Below are 25,150 nucleotides of genomic sequence, written 5' to 3' on the forward strand. Positions count from 1 at the left end.
ATTCCTGCTCAAAGCTGCCTCTCCTGCGCCCTCTTGTGGCTCACTGAGAACAGGCAGCGACCGCGGGGACCAAAGGCTGAATTCCTGCTCAAAGCTGCGTCTTCTGCGCCCTCCAGTGCTTCGCTGAGAACTTGCAGCGCAGCGTGAGGACCAAAGGCTGAATTCCTGCTCCAAGCTGCCTCTTTGGCGCCCTCCAGTGGTGCACAAAGAACACGCAGCGCATTTTGCTGCCTTTTCGGCATCATCATTAACTTGACCAGAGAGCGTTTGCTCCAAGTGCTATTGAGACAGAATCCAAGGCAGACTGGGAGCTTGATTACAACGACTTTATTAACTTTCCCACGGACCTGGGCCTGGCATTACACGACAGCTGAGCATTTGGTCTAGAACAGCGATTTTGAACATTTTTCATCTCATGGCACACAAACTACTTAGTAAAATTCTGCAGCACACCAAAAATTCCTTTTTTTTTTCTGATTTGACAAAAAAATAGGTATAATTCTGATTCATTTATACCGGGTGGGTATCGTTTTGGCTGTTTTCATTGTTTTTATTTGGCAATCAAAGGGAAAAGAGGTCAGGGCCCCTGACTAAATAGTCAGATATTGCATGTGTTAAAAATTCTTGTGGCACACGGTTGAAAATCGCTGGCCTAGAAGGGATTCTCCCATTCCCAAGTGCATGCTCATGGGTCCTTTCTCTTAGCACATGGGTCATTGGGGACACACTCTAATGTAGTGGCAAGAGAGCAGAGATCAGAAAGTGAAAACACAATTCTAAAGAATGAGAAGTGTAGAGTGGAGGATATGGGGTTGGCACCCTGCCACATCCCTCTCACAGGTCTCCCTGGATTTTGGGGACAGATTCAGCTTCGTTCATGTGGCGGGACCCGCTTGCAATATGGATTTCGATGGTGCTGGTGTCGGAACCTGGAGAGGAAAAGAGAAAAGTGTGGTGCTGGTGTTCGTGTTCTGGACGCACTTCAGAAACATTGCGTTCAGGAGCGCGATCACAGTGCACGCTTGTGGTTGTCTGGCCACCTGCGCTCAGCCCCAGGAGGTTCCCAAGAGAGGGCGGCCACGCGCTTCAAACTAAGACACCTCCTGGTTGTCTTTTCATGGATGATGCCCTATAGGGGTCGGGAGAGTGGGAGGTGGGACATCAGTAGAATGAAAGCAAATGTTCTTCCTGCTAAGAGCCACCCTGGAGGGCTGCGTGATTGTTCCAAGGACAAGCCTTCCTTCAGAAGCTGAGGCATCCTTTGCCACGGGTGTCGGAATTGTTCCTCCCTTTACAGATACCCTGCCGGGGGCCAGGTTCTGGGTTGTGCCTGAGAACAGAGATGGAAGCCACAAACTGCGCCTGGCGCAAGGTGACTGTCCTTCATGGAAACTGCCAACATCCCGACGCCCTGCACTCAGGGACCTGGCTGACAACGGCAGCCTCCCCTCGTGTCCCTCGGGCACCCCGGCCTTGCACTGTCGTCCGCCCCAAGCTCACCCCTGCCTGCCACGGGCCATTGCACGTCTCCTTCTCTGCCTGCGAAACTCCTCTCCAGATTTTCTCATGGCTCCGTCCTGCAGGTCTCAGTTCCAATGTTACCTCATCCTCGGGGACGCGCCCAGGAGGCCCTACCCACCACCACCTTTCGCCCCCCTCCGATTTTTCTTTGTAGCCTCAGTACCTGGAATAGTATACACTTATTTGTGTTTTTTTAATAATCTGTGTCTGCGGGTAGAATGGAGAGTCTCAGTGTCTCTCCCAGTCATACCAGGAATGCCTCTCATGACACCCAGCCCACATTAGATGGTCAGTAAACACGCAAGTGACACGGGGAGTGGATCGGTACAGTCAGCTGGGTGACTTCACGTCTCTCAGACACAGCCTTGGTCCGTAACGTTGGAGTATGCAGAAAGCAAGACAAGCAAAATGTAAAAAGAAACAAGCAGGATTTTGGAGGACACTTCAGGGAGAAGAGGGCAGTGTTACGTGGAAATGATACATTGTGGCAATAGGTGAATGTGCTTAGAAGTGTGTGTGGATTCCTGAGTAAGCGGAAAAGGTGACGCTATCGCCGAGCAAACAGAATGGCGCGTACAACGCCTACAAGGGCGCGTTCAGAGAGCACTGCTCCGAGCTTGCTTCCAGGGCGGGATTAAGGCAAGTCCGGGAGAGCACCGTCTCAGTCCAAGCACGGGGACCAAGCGTGAGGGATCCCGCAAAGAGCGGGGGAGGCACTGGGCAGGCTCCGGCAGCCTGGGGGCAACAGTACCGACCTAAGGTCTTGCATTGGAGCAGTGCACCTGCTTTCCCTGGGGACCAGGACCCAGCTGGAAAGAAGTGCTGGCACGCTCCAAAACTCTCGATTCTCCCGGGTCCCCCACTGTTCATGAGGACATCCGGGGCTCGTGGGAACTCAGGTTTGCTTTCTGTCATATTTCCAAAAAGACACTGGGATGGAGTGTCATTTGGTGGCTTGCGGGAACAAAAAGGGGTCATGGGGCAGGAAAAACACTGCGAGGAAAAAGACATCGTGCGAGAGACAGGGGGCTTGTGACCCAAGAAACTACGGAAAAGAAGGGTCATGGATGCCTGGGGAGTTGTGGGAATGCCAAGGACTTGTGCGAAAGATAAAGGATTTGGGGTAAGAAATGGAATTGTGGGAGAAATAAGGAATTGTGGGAAATACAAGGGATTATGGGAAGAAAATGGAAGCGTAGGTGTGACGGGGGCTCGTGGGAGAGAAATGGGATTGTGAGAGGCACAAGGAATTATGGGGGAATTGAGATCGTAGATACCTGGGGAATTAGGGGTGAAATGAAGTCGCGGGTACCTGGGGAATTGAGGGAATAAAGGCTCATGGGAGTGAAATGGAAGCGTGGAAGGCAACGAATTATGGGAAAGGGAACAGGCTCTGACAGAAATGGAATTGTGGGAGAAAAAAGGGATTGTGGGAAGATGACGGACGCTTAGGCGTGACAAGGGATCATGGGAGTGAGATGGAATTGTGGGAGAAAAGAGGAATTGTGGGAAGAAGATGGACGCTTAGGCGTGACAAGGCATCATGGGAGTGAGATGGAATTGTGGGAGAAATAAGGGATTGTGGGAAGAAGATGGACGCTTAGGCGTGACAAGGGATCATGGGAGTGAGATGGAATTGTGGGAGAAAAGAGGGATTGTGGGAAGAAGATGGACGCTTAGGCGTGACAAGGGATCATGGGAGTGAGATGGAATTGTGGGAGAAAAGAGGGATTGTGGGAAGAAGACGGACGCTTAGCCGTGACAAGGGATCATGGGAGTGAGATGGAATTGTGGGAGAAAAGAGGGGTTGTGGGAAGAAAATGGACGCTTAGGCGTAACAAGGGATCATGGGAGTGAGATGGAATTGTGGGAGAAATGAGGGACTGTGGGAAAAAGACGGACGCGTAGGCGTGACAAGGAATCATGGGAATGAACTGGAATTGTGGGAGAAATGAAGGATTGTGGTGAAGAGAACAGGCCCTGAGAAAAACGGAATTGTGGGAGAACTAAGGATTGTCGGAAGAAGATGGACGTGTAGTTGTGACAGGGGATCATGGGAGTGAAATGGAATTGTGGGAGAAATGAGCGATTGTGGGAAAGAGAACCCCTAAGGGAACGAAATTTGAAGAAGGTACGGTAGGCTACAGAGGATCATGAGAATGAAATGAAATTGTGGGAGAAATGAGGGACTGTGGGAAAAAGACGGACGCGAAGGCGTGACAAGTGAATCATGGGAGCGAACTGGAATTGTGGGAGAAAGAAGGATTGTGGTGAAGAAGACGGACCAAACAGGATCATGGGAGTGAAATGGAATTGTGGGAGAAAAGAGGAATTGTGGGAAGAAGATGGACGCTTAGGCGTGACAAGGGACCATGGGAGTGAAATGGAATTGTGGGAGAAATAAAGGATTGTGGGAAAGAGAACAGGCCCTGACAGAAACGGAATTGTGGGAGAAATGAGGAATTGTGGGAAGAAGAGGGACGCTTAGGCGTGACAAGGGATCATGGGAGTGAAATGGAATTGTGGGAGAAATTAGCGATTGTGGGAAAGAGAACGGGCCCTAAAGGGACTGGGATTGTGGGAAGAAGATTGGACGAGTAGGCGGGATGGGGATCATGGGAATAAAATGGAATTCTGGGGGAAATAAGGGATTGTGGGAAGAAGCCGGACGCGAAGGCGTGAGGGAGGATCATGGGAGTGAAACAGCAATGTGGGAGGCAGGGAATTATGGGAAAGAGAACGGGCCCTGACAGAAACGGAATTGTGGGAGAAAAAAGGGATTGTGGGAAGAAGACGGACACGTAATTATGACAAGGGATCATGGGAGTGAAATGGAATTGTGGGTAATAAAGGGATTCTGGGAAAGAAAACAGGCCCTGAAGGAAACGGAATTGTGGGAAGAAGATAGGCGTAGGCGTGATGGAGGATCATGGGAGGGAAATGGAATGGTGGGAGAAATGAGCGATTGTGGGAAAGAGAACAGGTCCTGAAGGGAATGGGATTGTGGGAAGAAGAATGGACGAGTAGGCATGACAGAGGCTCATGAGAATGAAATGGAGTTATGGGAGAAATAAAGGATTGTGGGAAAAGAGAATGGGCCCTAACAGAAAAGGAATTGTGGGAGAAATGAGGGATTGTGGGAAAAAGATGGATGCGAAGGCGTGACAGTGGATCATGGGAGCGAAATGGAATTGTGGGAGAAAAAAGGGATTGTGGGAAGAAGACGGACACGTAATTATGACAGGGGATCATGGGAGTGAAATGGAATTGTGGGAGAAATTAGCGATTGTGGGAAAGAGAACGGGCCCTAAAGGGAATGGGATTGTGGGAAGAAGATTGGACGAGTAGGCGGGACGGGGATCATGGAAATAAAATGGAATTCTGGGGGAAATAAGGTATTGTGGGAAGAAGCCGGACGCGAAGGCGTGAGGGAGGATCATGGGAGTGAAACAGCAATGTGGGAGGCAGGGAATTATGGGAAAGAGAACGGGCCCTGACAGAAACGGAATTGTGGGAGAAAAAAAGGATTGTGGGAAGAAGACGGACACGTAATTATGACAAGGGATCATGGGAGTGAAATGGAATTGTGGGTGATAAAGGGATTTTGGGAAAGAAAACAGGCCCTGAAGGAAACGGAATTGTGGGAAGAAGATAGGCGTAGGCGTGATGGAAGATCATGGGAGTGAAATGGAATTGTGGGAGAAATAAGGGGTTGTGGGAAGAAGATGAACGTTTAGGCATGATAAGGGATCATGGGAGTGAACTGGAATTGTGGGAGAAAAAGGGATTCTGGGAACGAGGACAGGCACTGAAGGAAACGGAAGTGTGGGAGAAGTAAAGAATTGTGGGAAGAAGACGGATGAATAAGCGTGACGGGGAATTATGGGAGAGAAATGAGGGATTGTGGGAAAGAGAACGGACCCTGAAAGGAATGGGATTGTGGGAAGAAGATTGGACGAGTAGGCGGGACGGGGATCATGGGAATAAAATGGAATTCTGGGGGAAATAAGGTATTGTGGGAAGAAGCCGGACGCGAAGGTGTGATAGAGGATCATGGGAGTGAAATAGCCATGTGGGAGACAGGGAATTATGGGAAAGAGAACGGGCCCTGACAGAAACGGAATTGTGGGAGAAATGTGGGATTGTGGGAAAAAGATGGATGCGTAGGCGTGACAGTGGATCATGGGAGCGAAATGGAATTGTGGGAGAAATCAAGGATTGTGGGAAAGAGAACAGGCCCTGACAGAAACGGAATTGTGGGAAGAAGATAGGCGCAGGCAGGCGTGATGGAGGATCATGGGAGTGAAATGGAATTGTGGGAGAAATAAGGGGTTGTGGGAAGAAGACGGAAGCGTAGGTGTAGAGACGGAATTATGGGAAAGAAACGGGCCCTGAAGAAAACAGAATTGTGGGAGAAATAGGGATTGTGGGAAGAAGATGGACGTTTAGGCATGATAAGGGATCATGGGAGTGAACTGGAATTGTGGGAGAAAAAGGAATTCTGGGAAAGAACAGGCCCTGAAGGAAACGGAATTGTGGGAGAAGTAAGGAATTCTGGGAAGAAGACGGATTCCTAAGAGTGACAGGGAATTATGGGAGAGAAATGGAATTGTGGGAGAAATAAAGGATTCTGGGAAAGAGAACAGACCCTGACAGAAACAGAATTGTGGGAGAAATGAGCGATTGTGGGAAAGAACGGGCCCTGAAAGGAATGGGATTGTGGGAAGAAGATTGGACGAGTAGGCGGGACGGGGATCATGGGAATGAAATGGAATTGTGGGGAAAATAAGGTATTGTGGGAAGAAGCCGGACGCGAAGGCGTGATAGAGGATCATGGGAGTGAAATAACCATGTGGGAGACAGGGAATTATGGGAAAGAGAACGGGCCCTGACAGAAACGGAATTGTGGGAGAAATGAGGGATTGTGGGAAGAAGATGGATGCGTAGGCGTGACAGTGGATCATGGGAGTGAAATGGAATTGTAGGAAAAATCAAGGATTGTGGCAAAGAGAACAGGCCCAGAGAGAAACGGAATTGTGCGAGAACTAAGGGATTGTGGGAAGAAGATGAACGCGTAGTTGTGACGGGGGATCATGGGAGTGAAATAAATTTGTGGGAAAATAAAGGATTGTAGAAAGAAGACAGACGCGAAGGCATGTTAAGATATGGGAGTGAAATGGAATTGTGGGAGAAATAAGGGATTGTGGGAAAGAGAACGGGCCCTGACACAAACGGAATTGTGGGTGAAATAAGGGATTGTGGGTGAAGACAGAGCGAAGGCGTGACAGGGGATCATGGGAGTAAAATGGAATTGTGGGAGACAGGGAATTATGGGAAAGAGAACGGTCCCTGCAGAAACGGAATTGTGGGAGAAATGAGGGATTGTGGGAAAGAGAACGGGCCCTGAAGGAAACGGAATTGTGGGAAGAAGATAAGATGCGTAGGCGTGAGAGAGGATCATGGGAGTGCAATGGAATTGTGGGAGAAATAAGGGATTCTGGGAAAGAGAACAGGCCCTGAGAGAAATGGAATTGTGGGAGAACTAAGGATTGTGGGAAGAAGATGGACGTGTAGTCGTGACAAGGAATCATGGGAGTGAAATGGAATTGTGGGAGAAATAAAGGATTGTAGAAAGAAGACGGACGCGAAGGCGTGTTAAGAGATCATGGGAGGGAAATGGAACTTGGGAGAAATAAGAGATTGAGGGAAAGAGACCGGCCCTGACAGACGGAATTGTAGGAAGAAGACTGGACGCATAGGTGTGACAGGGAATCATGGGAGTGAAATGGAATTGTGGGAGAAATAAGGGATTGTGGGATGAAGACCAACGCGTCGGAGTGACAGGGGATCATGGGAGTGAAACTCAATTGTGGGAGAGGGAATTATGGGAAAGAGAATGGGCCCTGAAGGAAACGGAATTGTAGGAGAACTAAGGGATTTTGGGAAGAAGATGGACATGAAGTTATGACAGGGGATCATGGGAGTGAAATGGAATTGTGGGTGATAAAAGGGATTCTGGGAAAGAAAATGGGCCCTGAAGGAAACGGAATTGTGGGAAGATGATAGGAGGCGTAGGCGTGCCGGAGGATCATGGGAGTGAAATGGAATTGTGGGAGAAATAAGGGGTTGTGGAAAGAAGATGGACGTTTAGGCATGACAAGGGATCATGGGAGTAAACTGGAATTGTGGGAGAAAAAGGGATTCTGGGAACGAGAACAGGCACTGAAGGAAACGGAAGTGTGGGAGAAATAAAGAATTGTGGGAATAAGACGGATGCATAAGCGTGACAGGGGATCATAGGAGTGAAATGGAATTGTGGGAGAAAAGAGGAATTGTGGGAAGAAGACATACGCGTAGGCGTGCCAAGGAATCATGGCAGTGAAGTGGAATTGTGGGAGAAATAAAGGATTGTGGGAAAGAGAACAGGCCCTGACAGAAACGGAATTGTGGGAGAAATGAGGAATTGTCGGAAGTAGATGGACGCGTCTGAGTGACAGGGGATCATGGGAGGGGAAATGGGATTGTGGGAGACACAAGGAATTATGGGCGAAATGAGGTCATAGGTACCTGGGGTATAGTGAGACAAGGAATTATGGAAGAGGTGACGTCATGGGTGCCTGGGGAATTGTGGGAATGCCAAGGGGTTGTGGTGAGAGTACAGAATTGTGGGAAGGACAGGAGTCCATGTTAGAACGATGGAACTGTGGGAGAGAAGGGATTATGGTTCAGTTGAGATTATAGGTACCTGTGCACATAGGGAAATCCTAAAACTGACCCCAGGGGTCAGGCGTGGTGACAGCCCCAAAGCCCACTTGGGGCGATTCATAGATGGCCCCAAGTGAGCTAAGGCGCAAAATGCTAGAATGATTTAGTTCCCGAATCACACAGCTAGGTGCTCTCTTTAGCACATGCCTGCAAACTCCTGAGGGCGGGGTCTACACAGCGGTGATGACATTCTTCCGGGGCGCGACGCACGCGTGGCTGCCGGTCCAAGAACCTGCTGTTAAGGACGGAGGCGCCCACGGTTTACAATATGTGTATCATATCTCAAAGGTTTAAAAAAGCAAAGGGGGCTGGGGCCCCCTTTAGCTGACCCCTGGCGGGACATATGAAGGGGAAAGTCCCCCAGGAAACCTGCCACTTCAGCAGTTGTGACACTATCCAAACTCAACAACTTATATTTTCCTTCTTTTAGCATTTTCCCAAAGAGAAACTGATGAATAGTGGAGATCAAGTCTCAAAGAGAGAGTCTTGTTCACCCATGAGGACACTGAGTTCCAAGGGGTCTCCCTCCGTGTTCTCTTTATTTTAACGATTGTATTTAGAGAGAAGGGAAGGGAGCGGGGAAAAAGAGTGCCCCGGGAACCTGACTGGCAACCCAGGCATGCACCCTGACCGGGAATCGAACCAGGAACCCTTCAGTGTGTGGAGTGACGCCCAGCCCGCTCAGCCACGCTAGTCAGGCCTCCCGTTGCGTTTCCTGAAGCGCCTGTGTGCAAACTCTGGCCCTTGGAGCAGCAGAGCCACGCCACGGCTCGCCGGAGATAATGAGAGGAAGTGCTCACGGACCTCGTTTCTGGTGGTGACGCGGAAGGGGGGGGGCCGGGGGGCACGTGCAGGCTGGGACGCAGTTTCCTTGTCATTTGCAATGTTTCCCTTTTCCTTGACCTCCCAAGACGGGCTTTTGCATTTTAAAACGCCAGGATGGGGATGCAAACAAAGCCGGAAATTTGCAGATAACAGTTTTTGGCTCATTCCCCAGGCAGCGGGCACCATGCTGTCCGCAGCTCCCTGGGTGGGTCCTTCATCCTGGAGGAAGGACTGGACCCGAGGAGAGTCTGCAAACACGGGGTCTCTGTCCCCTAGCATAACGACCAGTTCCCTTCGAGGCGCCCGATTACCATGCTTTTGCGCCCTAGGGTATAAACCAAGCTCATTACCCAAAAACAAACCCTCCTTCAAGGTATCTAAACAGCTTGAATGCAAAAGGAAATGAAACTCTGAAATCAAAGGCCTATTTTCCTTGCTCCAAATCACATTATTTCTGCAGGGTGGTGTGCGTTGGCCGCTGTCTCTGGCTCTGCGCGGGAGAGCCTGAGATGGCCTGCGTTTAGCTCAGATAGCGCATTGAGCAAAGCAAATCGTGGATATGAGCTCTGGGAAGCCTAATTATTCTGAGATACTGGTCCTGACCTCGGGTCACTGTGTTCCCCAGGGGACCTTTGTTGACCTCCGAAGACAGCTCTTTGTTGTCCCCGTTGGGAACAGGACTCCTGGCATCTGGTGGGTAGGGGCCAGGGAGGCTGCCCAACCCCCTCCAGTGCCCAGGACGCCCGGCCACAGAGAGTCACCCGGCTCTCAATGCTCACGGTGCTGAGGGTGACAAGCCCGCTCTGCGAGCAGAGACAGTGGACGGGCAAGGGGTTGAACAGGGAATTTGGGGCCATCTCTACCGAGCGGCAGCGCCAGCTGAGGGAGGAAGAGCAGACTCTAGACCCCGGAGACACTCGCTCCATGGTCTTCAACATTCTAACTCTCAGCTGTCCAGCCAGCGGGCTCCCATAAAACCATCGCCTCCAAAAAACCTCCTCTCCAGGATCAATGTGCCTCTATGCTGCAAATTGTCACCAAATCGTCATGTCAGTTAAAACTTCATGGGTGTCAGCGTGGTGACTTTCAAACCTTTTTTTCATCAGAAAACATACTTTTGCCACGTCGAAGCCCTACAACGAACGCTGACACCAAGGGAAGAGCGTAGTCCGCAGGGAGAGATGTATTTAAACCACAGTGAGGATTGCAGGCATTTAGAAAATAAGGATAGCTCTGACAGCGACTTCTGTCAGCATGCAAGTCTAAAATCAATAATTGGAAGTCTCCAAGATAGTCTCTACCAAGTTACCCTCCTAAGTTTTTATGTTTTGATTTGATGGCAGCATAGCAAGGAAATTTCGTTCTCAGTGGCTAAGGAGCTGAAATGTCCCAGAGTGAGGTAGCTGACTGTGCCTCCCGGGGACAGTCTTCCCTTGAACGGGGACCGTGGGCGACCGTTAGTCTGAGCTCCAAACACGAGCCGGGCACCCTGGTCAGACAAGTTAATGGGCGGGTGGGCCCGGGGAGCTGGTATTTGGTTACCCACGCGCTTGAGCTTTTTCTCACGTATTTGCACAGGAAGCTTGCAACGGGGTTTGAATCCTTTCCTACACACCTGCAGGACCACATTAGGGTTCCGCAGGGCACACTTAGAAGGTTACAGCGCTGGTCTTTAAAGGGAAAGAACTGATTCAAAGAGCCTGCGCTGGCTGACTGGATTTTGTTCTTCAATGCCCCACCCCCGCCCCCGTGAGCTGGATCCATCAAGCCACCAACAACCTACAGAGGTTGTGCGTAGATTCCACTACCGCTGTTACTAATCACAGCAACTGGTAGTAACAGGTCCTGAGTGACAATTTACCTCCTATTCAAAATGCCATCCAGTCCAAGCTGGGGGGCTTTTATAATCAATACAAGACTACAGTGCTTAATCACTAAAAGACAGCTCCATTAAAATACTGAAAGGCGTGGTGAATAATGACATGCAAGATTACAGTCAATGTCGGCCACTGTAACATCCCATGCATACTCCAAAGTGCGTGACAACCCATGTCCCCTTGTTTGCTAAAGGACTTCGCGGACCTGCCGACTCGGCCGCGGGGCCTTACCTTCAGACAGCATACTCGGGGCCTCGTCGGAAGTGTGCCCGTTCACACGCGCCACCTTCCTGGGAGCGGGGTTGTCACGACGCACGCAGGAGCCCTCGTGGGTGGGGAACGGCTGCTCCGTGGTCGAGGGTATCATGGGCTCCCACTGGACCTCCTTCCTGCGAGACCGCCAGGCCAGGCTGCAGCCGGTCCAGCCGTAGAAGGCCAGAGACAAGAGAAACCCCTGGGCCGGGTTCAGCATGCTCTGGCAGGCAGACAGAGAGAGCCGGCGGTGAGGGCAGGCTGGCGGGGCTTAGAGCGCTGGGCGCCACCCAGGGTGCCCACGGGCTCTCCTCACCGGGAGGGGGCCAGTTTGTCTGTCTTTTCTTTATTTTTTTAGCATTTTATTTATTTATGTTTAGACAGAGGGGAAGGGAGGGAGAGAAGCATCCATGTGTGGTTGCCTCTCGTGCGCCCCCCACTGGGGACCTGGCCTGCAACCCAGGCATATGCCCTGACTGGGAATCGAGCCAGCGACCCTTTGGTTCACAGGCCGACGCTCAATCCACAGAGCCACACCAGCCAGGGCTGGACCGGTTGGTTTTGATTGAACACAGGCTCCTGAGGCAGCAAGGGACCCCAGGAAGCATTCCTCACTGGTGTGTGCTGAGTACAAGGGACAGGAACCAAAGGGCCCAAGAGAGACTCCAAAGCACAGCACAGGAAGGGAGGCAGGGAACGCGGGTCCTGCTTTCCAGTCCTGCAGATCGGACGGCATTAACTCTGTGCAGGGCAACATGCGTGTCTCCACTAACAACTCAGGCGTGCATTTTTTATTATAAGTGCAGTGTAATGGAAACATTGGACACAGGGATTGGCCCGTGGTGTTCCCACCTTATCATCCCGTGTATTTCTAGCCAATTTTTTTTTTTGCATGCGTTCTTACACAGTTGTATTTAATATAATTTTTAGAAGATTTGACTTATTTTTAGAGGGGACGTCATTCTTAACAACTGCATAACATTCCATCAAGAGGAAAGACCAGAATTTACCTAACCCCCTTTTTCAAAAACTTGGGTCATCTGGAATGCTTTCTAGTTATGGCTAGTTTTATAAGGAACACTTTCATCCCTCCGGCTTCCTCATAGTCTGAAGTATTTCTTCAAGATACAGCCCGCGGCGTGAGTCTGCCTGAGACGCCTGCTACAGTACCCGAGCTGCGTTCCCCTGAACGTCCCCAACAGTGACTGTGCCCCACGGCCACGTGGGGAGTCCAGGAACCTCCCCAACTCGTATCTGTTTCAATAACAAGACATCCTACTCCTGAGTGGGTTTTGTTTTTCCTTCCCCCTGATGTTTTGTTCCAAGCAGAAAGTTTAAAATCAAGATGGACCTACCATAATAAACCATGTCGTCTTGGCTGCATTTCTGACGTATTTCAAGGAGCCGCCATTGATATCTGGTTGCATCTCAAGGTAGAATAAAAGGCTTTCGTTGATGATGTTCGACAACCAGCTGTCAGGAAGAAAATGGCCCAGAGTTAAGAGAACGGGCAGCTTGACTTGTTTTAATGCTGGGGGCTGGGGGGGCGGTCGGCCCTGCAGGGGTGCCCAGCAGGGAGGGGCCCGCCCAGCGTAATTTGATGAAATATTTCTACGCGAGATCGCTGGAACTTCACTGCCTGTGTTTCCTCTAGTATTTTGATGGTATCACGGCTCACAATGAAGTCTTCTCCTCATCTTGAATTCATTCTGGTGTAGGGTGTACGTTGGTGGTCTAGTTTCATTGTTCCGCATGTGCGACTCCGGTTCTCCCAACACCGCTGATTGAAGAGATAGTCTTTCCTCCATTGTGTGCTCCTGCCTTGTTTGTCAAATATTAATGGACCATAAAGGCACAGGCAGAATGGCATGAAGAGACGTAACTGCTCCTGTCAGTCTCCAGCAGAGACAGACAAATCCGACACGAAACCACCCAGAGGAGGAACGTGACGCTTTGACAGAGACCAAAGCCAATCGCGTGCTGACATGCTATGTTCGGATTCTTTGATGTTATCATGGGCAGACCCATGAGACTGGAAGGGCAAGGGCGGTGTGTTTACAAGGTTATTTACGCCTCTCCTAGGACAACGTCCGCACATCACCCTATCAGATAGTGGCCGTGAACGGTTTTCTGCTTTCAGTCTGTTCTGCGCAGGTCACAGGTCTATTTCCAAGGCACGCGCTGGCAACGCTGGGGCACACGGCCCGCGGCAGAAAACCATGGGGACAGGAACATTGCTCTCGCCCCTTCTGGCCTGAGCTATGAGTCACCCCACCGAAGACGTGCGCTTCCCCTCGTGCCTTCCTAGACACAGGCATCGTGGGGTCAAGACGGAAGCAAGTGGGTGGATTTGGAAGGCGCAGTGAAGCCTGTCTCTCCCTGTTCACCCCAGCAGGCGGCATGACCCCGGATGCACATGACTGGGATGTGTGGAAGCGAAACGGGATTTTTTTTTTGTCCTATGGGCTTTCTATCTAATGGCAGTAGATTTGCCTCTTTGCTGAGACTCGCAGGGTGTGGGCCCACTGCGCCGCCTGATGCACATTTATTTCCTCAAGGGGCCCCCAGCGCTGTTTCAAAGGGTTCTTTCCCAAAGACTCTTCCCTTTGGGACTTTCAGATCACAGGCGGAAAAGCAAAACGGCACGGGGCAGGCACGTCCCTTCCCGGTGACAGGGAGGAAGAAGAGGAGAAAGGTTACCAAGATATGAAAACCAGCATGATCTTGAAAAAGCGGATCTTGATCATGGCGGCCATCCGTCTCTCCTTCTCTGTGTAAATGCCTCGTCTTCCTTTCAGTAAAGAGGCCACTGCGGAGAACAGAGGAGAGGTGCACAGGACGTCGTTACTGATGCCGCCCGAGTGACAGGGAGGGGACTCGAGGTCCACGGGAGCCCCCGAGCAGAGCCGGGCGCCCGAGCAGCCGGCAGGACACCGCCGTGGTGTCCTCGCAGCGTCTGCGTTGCCGTTCTCAGAGACTCGAGGGAAGATAGAGATTGGAAACGTTTACTTTGAAACCGGTTTAGATTTACGTAAGGGTGGCACATGCCGCGCAGAGAGTTTCTGTTGACTTGTACCCACCTTCCCGCAGAGTTCCCACCTTACATGACTGTGGTCCCCTGTCACAAGAAAGAAATGGCGTGGGTGTGGTGCCAGCCCTTACACTCCAGACTCTTACGTGCATTTTCCTAGTTCAGGAACTTCATTCTTTTTTAAAGGTTTTACTTACTTTTACAGAGAGGGGGGAAAAATGGAGAAAGAGAGAGAGACATCAGTGTGACAGAGATACACTGATCAGCGGCCTCTTAAATGTCCCTGCTGGGGACCTGGCCCGCAACCCAGGCACGTGCCCTGACTGGGAACCGGTGACCTTTGGGTTCGCAGGCCGGCACTCAGTCCACTGAGCCTCACCGGCCAGGGCAGGGGACTTTATTTTTCAAGATTTATATTTTCTATTATCAAAACGATGCACGCTTGCCATTCTAAAACATTGAAAGATATAAGATTTTTCCTTACAGACAAGTTGGAAAACACAAGAAAGGGTCCGGCATGAGTGCGCCATGGCCTGCCCAGCAACCGCCGCGGTCAACATCACGTGTGTGCCTTCCCTTTTCCCTGTCATTTTCAGTTGTTTGATAGAACCAAATCATCACTTCCTTGCCGTTTGGTTAAAAACAGCTCTATCTCGTATTACAGGAAGGCATCAGGATGGAACAATGAGGTAAATTTAAAAAAAAAAAAAAAGGCTAGATCTAATACACTATTTTTACATGGAGATAGGACACAAAGAGCCGCAGTGAGTGACCTCCGGTCCTCAGCGGTGGCGTGCGTTCCATGTTTGCAAGGTCGCCGATCCTCCGCTGACCCTCGGCGGCCGCCCTCGTCCTCCTCCTGCACTTGACAGATTCTGGCAGCGGGAGGGGGCTGGGGGCTAGCACGCAAGTCCCCGGCCTCGGCCCCGATGTGTCTCCGCGGAGTTGTGCTGAGTTACAGCTTCCCCTTACCTAGTCCTTACCGCTGCCTTCGACTCATTTCCTGTGATTACTTCCTTTTCCTGCTCGGCTGGGAACAGACAGAGGCCAAGGGCGCCGTGGGGTGAGTAGCCCCCCACGCCTCGGCCGCACTGCATGCCCTGCCCCAGCCCTTTCCCCTCCTTCCGGCCCTGTGTCACTGCCACCGTCCTGCCAGGCCCCTCTTGGGCCCTCCGCATCACACCACGGGCAGACCAGGAGGAGCCCAGCCGGGGGGGCGAAGTGCACAGGTGCCGGCCTGGCCATGAACTTGGGCAGCCCCTCACTAGGTGGGCGTCCTCGCTTGCACGGCTACAGGCCGCCCACTTTGGCCGTGTATCTGCTTCTCTCTCTGCAGCGCGAGGCACAAACTCAGTGGTCCTAGGTGATCCCAGGACAACTGGGATCGGAGCCCAAGGCACGGGCAGGCCCATGGCCACGCACCAGGAGGACACTCCCACATTTACCTGCCGTCACCGTCTTCCGGAACAGGATGGGGTTGGCCACCAGCACGAGCAGCAGGGGCAGGTACGTGGTGACGTAGTGGGGGATGGCATGCTCCAGGTCCCTCTCACACCTGCAGGAGGAGAACCAGGGCATTCGGCAGGACGCCGGCTGCGTCTGGGAGCCGAGACGAGAGGATGGACGCACAAGGGGCAAACCTGTGCACACGTCTACTCTGACTCTGACGCCTGGCTCGTGTCTGTGCACGAGCACTGCATCCCCGAAAAACCAGGGACACCCAGCTGGCTTCTGTTTGTCTCGTCAGTGGCAGGACCTGTCGGGCTGAACTGTGGGGAGACGCTACAGTTCCCGGCTGGGAAACGGCAGAGGAAGGAAAAGACGAGACGCTCAGCGTGCGGGATTTCCCCCGCAGGCCCTGGGCGCGGCAAAGACGCAGCAGGCAAGTAAGACGGGCCCTCCCGGAGAGCGCTGGGCTCGGAGCCTTCCCTGTGCGCTCGGCCTGCCTGGCCCGGCCGACCCCCGGAGAGATGCGGGTGCTGCCCTGGAGCTCCTTGGACGCCCAGCTTTAAATTTCAGGGGACGCGGGCCGTCACGGTTAGAGAGCACCACCCCCCACTGGCTCTTTGCAGGCAGAGGGACCTGGATGTCCACGGACGGGTCAGGGCGTCATCGGTCCCCACGGGATGTGCTGGAGTGCCACACACAGGTATGGCGCCCCAGGCGGAGCTTATCCGGTGAGAGGTGCATAACGTAGAGGGAAAGCAGCGAAGAGGACACTGTGTGCTCAGGCAGCGGCCCGCTCTCACGGGGAAGGCAGGGGCCGGGCCACGCACGCGGGGCCGAGGGGCCGGGACTCCGCGGCACAGGCTCCCCCAGCTCCCCACACCCGACCACGGCCTGGCCTGCCGGGCTGGACACCCCCGCCCCGGGAGGGCCCGGGGGCAGCGGCGGGCTGGAGGGCTGGGGGGCTGGCTTACCTGGACAGGGACGGGTGGTAGAGCATGAGCAGCCCCTCGGCGCAGAGCAGGGCGGCCAGCCCCCAGGCCAGGATGTGGTACAGCACGATGATGCTAGGAGGGCAGCGGACAGGCCACGCTGAGGCGCACCCCGGCCTCAGCGGCCCCGCCGGCCCCGTGCGCCCCGAGGCGGGACGCGCACGGAGGGAGCGCAGCCCCCGGCCAGGAGTGGCCTTCTTTGGCCTCTGCGCAGTGGTTTTTTGGAGGTGGAAGTCAGAGCGCACAACGCTACGCATGCTCCACGGAGCGGCTCCGGGACATTTAGGAGAGTCGCGATGCGGTGCAGCCTCGCTCCCGCCCCATGCCCCGGCCCTCGCCCCGTGGGAAACCCCGCTCCTCCGGCCCCCAGCCTCGGGCCACCCCGAGCCCGCTTTCTGTCTCTGTGCGTTTGCCTCTTCTGCACATTTCACCTCAGTGAGATCATACACCATGTGGCCTTTGGGTCTGGCTGCTTCTGCTCAACAGAAGCATTTCCAGGGTGATGGGGTCAGGGCACGGGCACCTCGTAAGTACCTACTTGCCCTATAAGCGTGGCGCTCCTATGCCCGGTCTCCCCACACCACCCCTGTACCTAACACGCGGGTGGGAGAGCCCGCTCCAAACCGAGGTCTCTGCGTGAAGAAGGGGGTGTTTATGCCGCAGCCGGAGAGCAGGCAGCTTCCGCTCTAGCCCGCCCTCCCCAGCAGGGAGCGGCCATTCTTGCCTGCCCCTCCCCGGCAACCCTGCAGAGGTCACATTCTTGGGCCGTCTCTACCCTCCATCTCCTCCTCCGCCCCGCCCCGCCCTGGTCCCCCCAAGGAGTCCAGCCGGCCAGCTTTGTCGGGGGGGGGGCCGGGAAGACGGAGGCGTTCGGCACGGGAAGAGGGCTCCGGCTGGTCCTCGGCAGCCTCGCATCATCGGCCTCCTGTGCGCCACAGGTGGGGGCCAGGCTGCCGGCCAAGGGGGCAGCCCCCGCGTCCTCCGGGTCTCAGCTCAGAAGGCCGGCCCGGCGGACACAGGGAGCCGTCAGGGGTGGGAGAGAAAGGATGCTCTTCCACAAGCAGGCAGGAGGGAAGGGAGGCAGGGGCGGCAGCTGAGGCGTGAGCGTGAGGAGGAAGGAAGCGCCGCAGCACTTTCTGCCTCCTCCACACGACCAGCAGCTCGAGCAGCTTGGGAAGGGCTGTGTCTCGGTGCATCTTGCCCAGAGGCCAGAGGCTCTGCATGCGACTCCAAAATGTGAGCCGCTGTCTGCAGGGGCTGGGCTGCTGTCCAGAGCCGCGTCCCCCACCCCCAGACCTTCCCTCCGGCTGCAGGGTGTTCTGGGGGGGCCGTGAGGGAGGGGGGCCGTGAGGGAGCGGGCCAGGGGCTGGACCAGGTGGGTCCAGGGCCATAGCTCACCCACGCTCGCGCAGCGGTGCCCTGGCCCCAAACGCCACAAGGGGTGGGCGTCGGTTTTGGACCAGGTCCCACAGGCGGCGGCAGCCCCTTCAGTCACTGATCCAGCCCAGAAAACCCACAGCAGGGCTGCGCCTGAAGGCCAGCGCAGCCGCGGGGAGGAGCAGCCGGGGCTGAAGACTGCTGGGCGGTCCTCCCAGACCCCCTGTTCTCGCTCACTTTCATTTTCTTGGAGCAAACAGGGCCTTCCACGTCTGCCTTTTCCCCAGGGATCCAGTGCCCTCTTTCATTTTTTCACATTTAAAAAAAAATGTATTAATTTTAGACAACACTATGTTGTTCCACTTACGGATGCGCTCACTGGTTGATTCCTGCGAGTGCCCTACCCGGGGATCGAACTCACAGCCTTGGCATACGGGGCACAAGGCTCTAACCCACTGAGCTACCCGGCCAGGGCTCCAGTGCCTGCTGTGGTTATACCTGTGCACCCCAAACATGGAACCAAAGGAGCAGTTTACATGTTAACTTCGAACGGCCTTTTTTAGGATTAGGATTATAAGAGACAGTTCTAACAATCCCAGGCTAAAGAAAAGAGCTAAGGAATGGGAGGAATGATAAGGGCAAGCGGAGTTAATCCAGCAAAGCCAGGCCCCTGCCCTGGAGTCCTCGGGGACCCCGCCCCGCCTGCTGCCTGTCTCTGAACAGCCGCCTGCCGAGGAAGCGCGCCCCGCGCCTGTTGCTGCCCTTGGGATGGTTTGCATGTCGCCTCCTCGGACATTCGCCTCCTGCGTGACGGGCAAGCCCTTGGAAGCCACCTCGGCACATGCTGAGCGCTCTGCTTGTCCTCGCGCGAGCGTCCAGGCGAGTTCTAAACGCATCTGGGTGGGAAGACAGCTCCTCCGGGCTCGGCCTGCCCTCCCGATCCCGGCAGCTGCAGGCGGCCCGGCCCGGCCCCAGTGCCCCAGGGGTGCGGGGGAAGCAATGCGCCCTCCTATGGAAGTAGCAGGAAGCAGAGACCCTCCCCTTGCACCCCTAAGTCTACGATGAAAACCGTTGTACACACACGTTCCCTGCAGCATTATTCCTGATGGCCAGACAGTGGAAACATCCTAACTGCCCATCAGCGGATACATGGAGAAGATGCCATATTCCCTACGGTGGACTATTACTCAGCAAGGAACAGCAAGGAGGTACCCATACACGGCACAACATGGGTGACGCTCGGGCACGTGGTGCTAAGTTTAAGAAGCTGGCCACGAAAGGTCGTTTACTGTGTGATTCTATTTCTAGGAAATGTCCAGAAGAGGCAAATCTAGAGACGGAAAGGAGATGAGTCGTTGGCGCAGGCTGAGGAGAAGGGGGAGAATGCGGAGTGACGGTAACACAAGTTTGCAGACACACGAAAAGGCGATGGCTCTTATACGTTTGAGTGGGAGGGGCTTGACAAAGCTGTTTTGTTGTTGTTGTTTTGTTTTGTTGGTTTTTTTTTTTTTAAAGCAAGCAGGGCTCCATCCAAGGGAACTGGAGTGGAGCGTGACCTTAGGGCGGGACAAAAGCTCCCCGGATCTTTTAGACATTCGCCCTGCCCCGCCTTTCTGCTCCTCTTTGCCGTGTAGGTGGCGGACGTTCCCGTCTCGAGGACGCTCGGGCGCCCCGGCGGCAGCCAGCGTCCTGCGCCCCCGGGAGCCTGCGGGCCGCGGACCCCCGCCAGCGCGCCGACTCGCGGCGCCCGCCTGGGGCGCGCACCGTGTGGCCGCGCAGGGCGCTGGCGCCCCGGGAGCCGCCGCGCCTGCCAGCAGCGAGGGGGCAGGAACGCGCGCCACGCGCGACGAGGCGCCAACCGCTGTGCCACGCGCCCCCGGCGGCCCCTGCGCCCCGGCGTCCGCGGGTCCGTCTTGCACAGAAAGTGTCAATACGCCCCTCGAGGACGTTTCTCCTCGGACCTTTACGGTCCATCGCCGTTTTGCTACCCTCGTGCCCATTCTTTGTTGGTATTTGCCCCGTTCCAATGGACTGATTTACTGTATCGATTATGCGTTTTGGGGGTTTTGCGAGTCTCGCTATTGTGCCTCTGCCTCCGGCCTCGTATGAGAACCAGCGGCTGCGCTCACGCCCGGGGTCGGCGGCCCGGCTCGGAGGGCGCCGGCTGCGGGGCAAGGCCCGGGGGCCAGGCCAGGCAGGGCGCCCCGCCGCGGCCGCCGCCTACCTCAGCCCCGACGACCGCCGGATCACCAGGTAGGCGTCCACGGCGTAGCAGAACAGCCACCAGAAGCAGGCGCTGTAGAGCCCCTGGATCCACACCTGCGCGGAGGGACAGCGGCGTCAGAGCCCCACGGACCGCCCCGCGCTCGGCCCGGCTCACGGTGTGAAATGAGCTGCGGGCGCCCGTCCCTCGGACGCCAGGGGCCGCCGACCACAGCGCCGGGCCCGCGCAGGCCGTCGGGGAACGGGGGCCGGCTGTGGCTGGGCCCGGCGTGCGCCTCCGTCCGCGGTCGCCGGGGCTCAGCCGGGCGCACCGGCGAGCCCCGCCTCCGGTGCGGGGCGCCTGGTCGAGCAAGGAGTCAGGAGGACGGCGAAGGGGCGCGGGGCTCACAGGGTCTTTGAGAAGCTGTTTTGCTGAGAGCGAGGGCGTGCGGGCAGGGAAGACTCTCAAAGGTCTTCGCAGTGGAAGGGGCGGGGAGGGCTCCTGGGTTAGAAGCTCGCGGGAGCTCTGTGCCTCCGGGTCTGGCCTGACGCACATGGTCTGGAGTGTGTGTTGGAGGGGGGGGGGGGGGGGGGTCGGGTCCACACAGCGCCAGGGGGCCCTGAGATTCCTCACCGGAGCGCAGGCGTGCGTGCGTGCGTGTGTGCGTGCGTGTGAGTGTGTGTGTGTGTGTGTGTGTATTTGCCAGCTGGCTGTGGTTGTGGCTCTTCCTAAGGTAAGTACTATAGGTGGGGGAGGGAGACCGCGCGACAGCCCCAGACCCCCTCCCCGGGGCTCCCGATCCTCAGTTCTGCAGGAGCGGAGTCTCAGGATTTGCATTCCTAACACACTCCAGTGCGCGCGTCCCCTGGCGGTTGGTGGCTGGTGGCTGGTGGTGGGGGGGGACCCCTCTTTGAGGACCACAGGCTACCAGGCGCAGGGGGTGGGGGGCGGGGGCGCGGAGAGGCAGACCGAGGGAGGTAGGCGTATACTCACGGCGCTCCCCACGCAGAAGGCCGCCGGCCAAATGTCTGTCCCGGTTGCGTTTTCTCTGGAGATGTTTGCCACGAAATCAGGGAATCCCAACCACACCGCAGACCGCGCGACGATGCCTGAGCGAGAATCAGGTGCGACAAGTCAGGGATCGTTTCTACCTGGTCCTAATTCAGATCTAAAGCTGACTTGTTAGTTGGCAAAAAATGACAGATGGTGAATGGATACAGGTTGATTGACTGACGGATTGATTCCTAGATACACAGAAAGGAGGGGGAGAAGGAACGTAGGGAGAAAGGGAGAGAAGCAACACATAGGTTGCTCTGTGCACAGAAAAAGAAAAATAAGACCGAGTTACTCAGAAAATAACTGCTCTACTGCCAAAGCCATCCGAGGTGTTGGGGTTTCTACTGGAGCCACCATTGGCCATAACTGTGTCCCTATATTTTGTGTTTACTTGGCATTAAGGAGTGATTATATAAATAACAATCAGTACTTCTCAGCTATATTTGTAATGGCCATGTTAGCGCACTTTAAAAAATCCCCACTGAGGATATGTTTATTGATTTCAGAGAGAGAGACAGAAGGTGGGCAGAAAGAGAGAGAGAGAGAGAAACATGAACATGAGAGAGAAGCTTTGGTCAGTTCCCTTCCACTTGCTCTCTGACCGGTGATCAAACCCACAACCCAAGCCAGCGCCCTGAGCGGGAATGGAACCCACAGCCTTTCGGTGCACGGGATGATGTTCCAGCAGAGCCACCTGGCCAGGGCCAGGGAACTCTTATTCATACAAAAAAAAAAGAATGATTAAAATAGCACACTTTTGAAGTTGAAAAAAATACTCGCTTCATTCTTTTAAAAATTACATTTAAGATTTTCACAGATGAGCTGTTGAAAATTTCCTTCTGACGTTTATTATTTCCGAGGTTTTTTTTCCTATTAGACCCAGATATCTACTTCTCCTCAAAACACTATTCACCCTTAAAGTATAGAACAAGGTTCTTGGTTAAGAAATTCAATACTTGTGTTAAAGCATACACTAGGTACAATATTTTGTGTGAAAGTATGAACTAGATACAATACTCTGTGTTAAAGCATATGGTAGGTACAATACCTTGTGCTTAGGCATGCACTAGCTGCGATACTTTAGTTAAAGCACACGCTTAGGGACGATACCATGTGCTTAGGCATGCCCTAGGTCATGGACTGCTGAACGGGGACTGTTGAACAGCGCAAAGTCATATACTACGTGCCAGTGAGCGCTCGTATACTGTGTAATACGCTAGGGCATACGTACCGTGTAATACACTACATAGACACTACATAACACACCACTAACCGTGAACTGCAAAATGACTCTCACTAAAAAGCAATAGATCTTCTCATTATCACGGCACTGCTAACAAAAACAGTGCTTTCTTTCTCTGGAAAAAAAATATATCACTTTCAGCCCATGGCACTTCTTTGCGCCCAGCCATGCCCTGTGAGACAGGCAACCATAGTTCGTATTTTTCAGTGACTGCTTCCGGTCACCCAGCTTTTGGGGCTTCCGCCTCTGTTCATCTGCCCACACTATCCACCTCCTTTCTTAAGGTGAAAGAACATGCAAATAGTATTTCACTGGCCCTCAAAAGAAGTTGGGGTGCATCTTTATTTCTACATATTCAAATCCCTGCACCAGACTGACTTTAATGGGAAGTCACTATTGCTTCCTGTTGTACTCCCTCAAGTCTGAGAAAGTGACTAGTGGTTCCGTAGCATTTATTTGAGGTCAAGGTTTTTGCGTGTCTCCAATCACATGGGCAAGAACGGGACAACTGGGACCTGGGACACAGGCACGCCTGTGCCCAGGTACCCGCTCCAGGTGGGGAACAAGCTGTGGCCATCGCCCCAGGTCCTGGAGGTGGGGGCAGTTCAGATACCACCTGTGGCCTTTGCTTCAAGAGCAAACATTATTAGCCATAGCTGAGCAGCTCAGCTGGTTAGAGCATCGTCCTGTTATGTTAAGGTCGTGGGTTCAATCCTCAGTCAAGACACACGCAAGATTCAACCAGTAAATGCAAAACTAAGTAGAACAACAGATCCGTGTTTCTCTCTCTCCACCTTCTCCTCTCTCGCAAGTCAATGAATAAAAAAAATTTTTTTCAAAAAAGTAAACATTGCCCTGACTGGTGTGGCTCAGTTGGTTGGCACTGTCCCACAAAGCAAAAGACCGTCGGTTTGATTCCCAGTCAGGGCACAGGCCTGGGTTGCGGGTTCGGCCCCTGATTAGGGTGCATACAAGGGACAACTGATGGATGTATCTCCCCCACATTGATATTTCTCTCCCTCAATTTCTCACTCTCTTCCCTTCTCTCCAGAGATAAATAAAGTCTCTTTAAAAAAGAGCAAACATTACTGACAAACATGATTCCAAAACAGTCAGGACCTATCAGCCAATTGCAAAGGGTAGACGAGTATATGGATACTGGTTCGAACAAACCAACTGTAAAACACAGCATTTTTGACACAACCACACAGGCACCTAGGATATTAATGAATTGTTTTTAATTATTTGTAAGGCGATAACGATATTAGTGTTGTATGTGTTTGTTGATTCTTTTAGAGCGGCATGCTGAGATCTGTGTGAATGCAATGATACACATTCTGGGATTTGCTACAAATTAACCCAATGGGAGCTGCATGGGGGGGGAGGTGGTTATGCAGCGCTCCCACACTTATGTGTGTGACCAGATTCCCAAGATAAAAAGTTAAAACATCAGGCAACATCTACCTCGAGGTGTCCCCAAAGGGCCATGTTATCAAGGCGCCATGCCCGCGTACAAGGAGCGAGGGTAAACCTCCCGGAAGGGCCAGTGAGTGGAGGCTCCACGGTCCCTGGGGCTGGACTTGCTCTGTCAACCCCGGCCTGAGCCCTAGGAGGGCGAGAGGCCGCCCGGAACATGTGCAACGCCAGGCCGGTTGCCTACCCATAAAAGTCCATTTACGGACACGGGCATGTACATGTCATGAAATACTTACACCCTGGGAAATACTGTTCTTTTTCATTAAAAAAAATTTAAACATGTAACAGGCAGAATTGTGGGCTGCAGTTCCCGGGTGTAAAACCCAGACCTGGGAAAGGAAAAACTACACACACACACACACACACACACAACTGTTAGTCTCTCCCTGGTGGAATAACTCCGTAACTACTATATTTTTCTGGGTTTGGCTTCACTGCCCTAAAGTTTCTCTGGGAAACTTGCAATAACCAACAGAGTAAACCGGTTCTTTAGAAACAAGTGTCCCTTAGGCATAACTTTTATCGACCCTCTGTTTTGCAGACTCTTCCAGGCCTCCGGTCTGGTCCCTGGGGAATCGGTTCTCCTCCCTTCTCTGTCATGCGAGCTTTCAGACATCCTGCCCACGCGCGAGCCGCTCGCCCTCGCCCAGGCTCCGAGCAGATCACAACCCGCGGGCCGCGCGCCCACACCCAGGCACCAAGCAGATGACACCCCCCCGGCCGCGCCTCCTGATCCAGCTCCTAGCAGGTCTCCAAAGACGGGCCGCGCGCCCCTCACTGTGCGCGGGGCCGTGCGCCCTTACCCAGGCAGCCGAGCACGTCGCAGGCGGCGGCGACGCGCAGGATTCGGGTGGATGCCGGGGCGCGGGCAGAAGCGGGCGGGGGTGTCGAGGTCGCCCCGGAGCCCGCGCGCCGGCGCCCCGGCAGCAGCTGCAGGAGGCCGAGCACCAGGCGGAGGGCCCCGCTGCCCAGGCACAGCGCGTGGAACGCGCGCGGCTGGAAGCTTAACACAAGCTGCGTGGCGGCGTCCCGCGTGGGGCAGCAATAGGTCCCGAGGCGCGGGGAGGCCATAATAAGCTGTGCTGG

The 25,150-nt window shown here is 54.1% G+C and overlaps 1 protein-coding gene across 1 annotated transcript; it reads right to left on the bottom strand.

Moving 5' to 3' along the window:
• Positions 1-632: 632 nt before the first annotated feature.
• GPR143 (G protein-coupled receptor 143) lies at positions 633-25,150 on the bottom strand. The gene is made up of 9 exons (XM_054581174.1): positions 24,868-25,150; positions 21,283-21,398; positions 20,311-20,405; positions 16,692-16,784; positions 15,717-15,826; positions 13,941-14,049; positions 12,596-12,713; positions 11,220-11,463; positions 633-929 (listed from the first exon to the last, which is right to left on the bottom strand). Exons 1-9 carry the CDS (start codon positions 25,133-25,135, stop codon positions 835-837), a joined length of 1,248 nt encoding a protein of 415 aa, XP_054437149.1. The 5' UTR covers positions 25,136-25,150; the 3' UTR covers positions 633-834.

Source organism: Pteronotus mesoamericanus, unplaced genomic scaffold (genome assembly GCF_021234165.1).
Source record: "Pteronotus mesoamericanus isolate MK-2021 breed Mesoamerican mustached bat unplaced genomic scaffold, CSHL_Meso_final contig_65, whole genome shotgun sequence".
NCBI classification, from domain to species: domain Eukaryota; kingdom Metazoa; phylum Chordata; class Mammalia; order Chiroptera; family Mormoopidae; genus Pteronotus; species Pteronotus mesoamericanus.